This window comes from Alligator sinensis, unplaced genomic scaffold (genome assembly GCF_000455745.1).
Source record: "Alligator sinensis unplaced genomic scaffold, ASM45574v1 scaffold471_2, whole genome shotgun sequence".
Classification (NCBI taxonomy): domain Eukaryota; kingdom Metazoa; phylum Chordata; order Crocodylia; family Alligatoridae; genus Alligator; species Alligator sinensis.
In genome coordinates, this window is record NW_005842143.1 from 427212 (window position 1) to 433083 (window position 5872).

Here is a 5872-nt window from a genome sequence, read left to right on the forward strand (position 1 = left end):
CAGCTGTCTTTCCTAGGCAGTTAATCTATCAGCATGAATCTCCCTTTAAAACTGGAGGGGATGGAAAGATGTGGAAGGAAAAGGAAAAAAGGGAGGCAGAAAGGGAAGCCAGGGACAGTCTCATAAGAAAAATTAGAGAAAGAATTTGAAAACACTGCAAAGTCTTTCTCACAGAAGAGAGGCTGATGGGGGCTGGGAGCGAGCAGAAATCTGGAGAGCGCAGGAACACAGCGAGTAACGCATTGTAGCACTTTGCCACTGCACTGCAGAGCTAATGTGGGCCCCAACGCACAAGGGCACACACTGTGGCAGGGCAGGAGAAGTCTACCCCTCTCTCTCAGGGCTGCTAAGGGCTGAGCCAATGTTAGCATCCTTCCCTCCAACCTTGTGCACCACAATAGCAGTTATGTACATGGGCAAGCAGCATGCAAACAGAACAGCTCCCAAGCACCTTCCTCCCCCTGCAGCATCCCAGCAGCATGCAGACCTAACTGCCCAGAGCATTTTAGTGCTGGGATTTTTAACTAGGAAACTGAACCAATGTTCCCTTCCACTTGTGATCAGATTTCGGGCTAGCATTACTCACATCTGACGGCCTTGTGTATACCTCATGCCTCCCACCTGACAGGCGGGCAGACACCCTCACCCAGTCACCAAGAACATGCATACCAGTCAAACACATTCACATGCAACAAGCCAGGGCTGCCTACAAGATGGGGATGATGTCAGACGCTAGTAAAGTAGCAATGGAAATATTTTCACTTTGCCACTGAAACACTTCAGGCACCGATTCATTCCAGGGCTACAACAGCTGTCCCATTACCCTGGGCTGCTAGATGGGATGACAGTGGAGATCAGAGTGGCCTGCCTCTGGTACCTAAAGTGGCTAAGTTGGAGGACAGCAAAAGAGATAGAGAAAAAAAATACAGATTGTTCTCAAAATGCTTCAGTTCTTGGAAGTCTGACCTCTCCAGGTGCTCCCAGTACCGCCCTTCTCTCCCTTTCTCCTTTCAGCCCCTTCCTCTGCTTTTCTATTAAAACTGCTCTCTTTCTTATCCACAGCTTTGTATGCATCCTTTTCACAGCATCTGATGAAGTGAGCTTCGACCCATAAAAGTTTGTGTGTTACACACGCACACAATTTGGTTGATCTATTAGGTGCAAATCTACCCTGCCTTCTACTTGACTTCAGACTAACTACAGTCTCTCTCCTTCACTACATCAAGGATAAAGCCAGGTTAAAAGTTACCAGCTCTCACAGACACAGCAAGTGTGTTTTTGCACCCTGTTGAGGTTTTTTTTGTTCAGCTGCTAATTTGCAGGCATCAGTACATGCATCAGGATAAGCCAAGGCTTCTTTTCAGGTCTTGCCATTCTGTGGAGTATGCAGGGGACTACATCTCTAGCCCTCTCCCAGGGCAACAGACCAAGTTAATATATTACTAACATGAAGTACTGTAGTTTCAAATGGTTCCTTGGGTTAGCACCATAGATTGGCCCCTGCGTTTATTTATACTGCTAGCTTTCCCCAGGAGTGCCTGCACATGAACTCTAGCACAGATGAAAGCTTTAAAAAGAACTTGCCGCTTGAGCCAATTAATGAGAGGGTGTTTATGAATTAGGGAGGAAGGACATTTAAAGCAGAAAGGCTATTCTTTCTGGTGCTGTGAGGCCCCACACCTTCAGATAAAGGACTTCTCCAGCTGTGTGGACAGCAGGGTCTGTAAGAGGGAACACCCAGAATTCCCTAAATACAATGCCAGAATGGAGAAGCTCCAGAGCACATCCTGCAGCAAAATGTCATGCTCCAGACATCTGCCAACATGACAAATTGCGAGAAACGATTGCTTGGTGTTCCGACACAGGTCCCAGCACCTGGAGGGCAGGAGGGCAGCAAACAGGCATGCCAGGCTCCCTGTGGCATTGCTCTGTTCTTAAACAGATGCATACATACAAGACAAATAGAGCTGGTTCTGAACTCGCATGTCAGTGCTAGTGAGTAATGTGTCGAGTAACCTTAGAGACACCACCAGCATGAAAAGAGCCCTTTTACCCTCCAGAGGACATTCAAATGCAATAAAGCTCCCACAGCAACCATAACCACTCCCCAGTCCTCAAAAGGTCCCTCAGAGATGACTCAATCCCAAGTAAGCTCCTCTCCTGTCTGCTTTGTATCTACCAGGGAATGAATAAACCAGCACCTGGTCAGTCCAACATAGCTGGAGTTCATCACTGGGCTGCCACTTCCAGAACAGATTCTTCCCTGGATTGTGCCTATTCTGAGGCAATGGAACTGCCATCAAAAAGGCTGAGGAGCTCTTAACACAAGCACATATCACCGAAATGCTGTCAAATCCTGGGATGCTGAATTTCCATGGAGTTTAGGGGTTCCTTGCTCTAGAAAGTCCAGGTTGGGGCCAGAATTGTGAAACCGCCTCACTCCCCACCCCCCAGGTCTTGTCATTATTGTTCCCTCGTTGATTAGGCAGGCAGGAACAGAATGCCTGACACCCAAAAGCTTGCAAAAGAAGTTTTCCAAGTATTTTAGTTGGTTTAATAAAAGGTATCGAATGTACCCAAAAAACCTTGTCTGACCTGTTTCTGTGCACAGAGCACACCTCATTCCCAGTTTCACAAATCTGTCTCTATCCATGGAAACCAGTTAAGTATTTCTTCCAGGCTTCACCTGCAACTCCCCTAGGCTCGGAACAGTATGTTTGAAATATCTGTACTCTGAATCATCATGGAAGGCATTTAACTTCAGAGATTCACAGAAAGAGCAGAGGAGTGGAGTTTGTTGCTGCTGTTGACCTGACTCTGTTTTTCCTATGCATGTTATTCTGGTGGAGTTGGACAACTATAGAAAAGTAGGGCTAGGAAAACATGGCAGGTGTTTCTGCTGGGGGCCCTGCTTATGTCAGACAACGGGGCAGCTGTGACCTCCACCCATTTCAACACAGAAGCTCAGAGGCTCACACCTCAGCTGCCTGATTTAACCCATTCCCCAAGCCACAGACACTGTCCCTTGGAACCATGCACATGCACTGGTAAAAAGCACTCCATCTCCCTTCTCTGTGCCAAACCTTCCCCTCAGCCTCCTGATGACGAATGTCTCCAGTCACTTATCCATTCACTTCCCCATCTGAAGGGGTCCGTCCGTATGTCAGCTTTCAACTTCAGAGGCTCACAAAATCCAACGATGACTGCCACCATTAGAAACATCCAAGAGAACCAACATAGGCTGGACCTCCCACTCTGACACCAACTCCTTTCAGGGGTCCCTGCAAACATCACTGCCTAGAAACTGAGTCACATGCAAGACAATCATGCATATCGCAGCTGGCTTGCCTGACAGCATCCTATATAACAGCACATGGAAAAACGTGTACCATGTGAGGGCATAGCCTTACATGCCAGCACGAAGAGTGCTGGCTGACAATGGTACACGTGATCCTTGGATGATACACTGAAACACTAGGATAGATCTAATGTTGCACACTGACTAAGGCAGCAACATGCACATTTAATTGAATAGGGTTTGCTGAACAGTTTGTAATTTAAGCATCTGAATTCTGTTACTAAATAAGATTTATCTAATATAATTTAAATAGTTCAATTGTAAATAAAGAAGGTTAGATGTGTTAAGTACATAGCTGTTTTTTTTGTTTTTTTTTTAGAGTGCTAGAGCAGACACAAAATAATAATGTTGTGCTAGCTCCAACTAACAGATTCAGAAAGTTTACTGTAATTAAATTGTGTGCAATGTGGGCAATTAAATATAATTTGCTAGTGACTACTGCTTTACGCTGAGCTCAGTTATAGGTTCCAGGGTTGGTGAGCAGCCCTCTAAACACCATCTTCTTCTGCCAGGAAGGGGGATAGGAACTATGCTGGTTAAGATACTTAATTACATAGTTACATTTGCTGTAATCATCTGATTTATGTTGCATCTTACTCTGATCTGTTTTCAAAACCAGCTTATTTGTTTTCAATATTTCTTATTTTATCCTCTTTAAGTGATAAAACGTTAAAACACAATTTAAAATACAGCTCCAAGGTATAATTTAAAGAACAACCTCTAGTCAACATATCTCCCTCGAAAATGTATACATAATATTGAGCTCCAACACACTTGGGCAAATATGAACTATACTGAGCATTATATCAAGGTAATCAAATTGACAGCATTAAGCAAATATTTATGAATAAATATGGTGGCATGACATCATCAAAAGCAGTGGTTCTCAGCTTTTTTCGTACCAGGACTCATTTGCAAAGATTGATGGCTTATCCCAACATGCACCCCCCTGGCCCTGCCAGTGCCTGACCCATCCCCCCTGCCCTGTTGCAGCCTCAGCACCTGGCCATCTTCCCCCAGTGGCAGCAGGCACCTGCTCTCCCCACAACTCCAAGCCCTGGCCCTCCAAGCTCTGCTCCCCATACACTTACCTTCATCTGGCTACTCCCATGCCCCTACTTGGCTGCGTGCTGGCCATGGCCCAAGCAGCCCCTTGCAGGCTGGAACACTGCCAGCCTGTAAGGAGAAACCTTCCATGCATTCTTCTGACACTTGCTCACGACCCTTTGAAATATTCTTGCAAACCACTTTTGGGTAGCAACCCACAGGTTGAGAAACACTGATCTAAAGCAATGCATGACACTCAAATACAGCCAGTGACAAAATGTCATGCCATTGCATACAACATATGGTAAAATCATAGAAAATTAGAGGTCAAGTAGTCCAACACCCTGCTCAAAGCAGGACCATCTCCAGCTAGATCATCCCAGCCAAGGCTTTGTCTAGCCAGGTATTAAAAACCTCTAAGGCTGGAGATTCCACCACCTCTCTGGGTATCCTATTCCAGTGCTTTACTACCCTCCTAGTGAGAAAGTTTTTCCTGATATCTAACCTAAACTTCTCTTGCTGCAACTTGAGACCATTTCTCCTTGGTTCTGTCATCTGCCACAACTGGGAACAGTCTTTGTAGCCTAAAGTCATAGCTGCTTATGCAGTCTATATGAAGATCATATTCGCATCAAATATACACTCATGTTTGTAGGTATGATTCTTATATAGCAAGGAGATACCATACATGCAAAGGTCACACCAGTGCAAAGCCACACATACAAGCAGTTGCACAGTTACGGTAGCAGTCAGCCTCCACACTTAAACACATATATAGTATCTCGCCAGCATATAAAAATGCTATTGTGCCGTTTCACAAAAGAGAATTGTACCCCCACCCCCCACAGTGCTACAGGGGCCCCCACAAAAACTTATTTGCAAGGGTTTTCCAAAGACCACAAAGTGTAAGCAGGCAGGATCTGAGGCAAAACACCTCAGAAGGCAAACTTCTCAAAAGATCCGAATTCCACGCGTGTCAGGGCAATAATAGATGCTGGTCCAATTATTGCACTAGTTCTGCTACCGCTTGGATTAGCTGTAGTATATAAATAAGCACAATATCATATAATGCAATTACCATGCTCACACCCAAATCCCACCCACATAGTGATACTTTAAAAAAGCAATCCAGCAGCGACGCAGCAGCATATTATTATTTAAAGGGGAATCCCAAAAAAATCTGAGTTACAAAAGGTGCTGAAGAGCCAATACAGTACTAACAAAGTGATTAGTTCCAAAGGCATCCATAGAATAGCATCTAATGTTCACTACCAATCCAAAACACAGGAGGAAGGGAGCCAGAGTTAGAGGTTTAGAGAGGTTTGACCCAAAGGGCTCCAGAGTGGCAAGGGTCTTTTGGAGTCTCTTATATCAGTGCGCAGCTGAAAGGAAAGTTGTGAGAGGGATCAGTTTCTAAAAGTAAAAGCAGGAAGGTTTACAGTCTTCTAAGCCTCACCTCCTCTTTCC

General features: G+C 45.1%; 1 protein-coding gene across 2 annotated transcripts in view; it reads right to left on the reverse strand.

The window, feature by feature from the left end:
- Window positions 1-5872, reverse strand: part of LAMC2 (laminin subunit gamma 2) — a 33272-nt gene that overhangs the window by 27227 nt on the left and 173 nt on the right. The window contains exons 2-3 of one of the 2 annotated variants that reach the window (XM_025206184.1): window positions 4978-4989; window positions 988-1000 (exon numbers count right to left, since the gene is read on the reverse strand). In XM_025206184.1, the coding sequence (XP_025061969.1) occupies window positions 988-1000; window positions 4978-4989 (25 nt within the window). Of the gene's footprint in view, window positions 1-987; window positions 1001-4977; window positions 4990-5861; window positions 5867-5872 lie in introns of those variants that run through there. The other variant, XM_025206183.1, reaches the window with a different exon arrangement.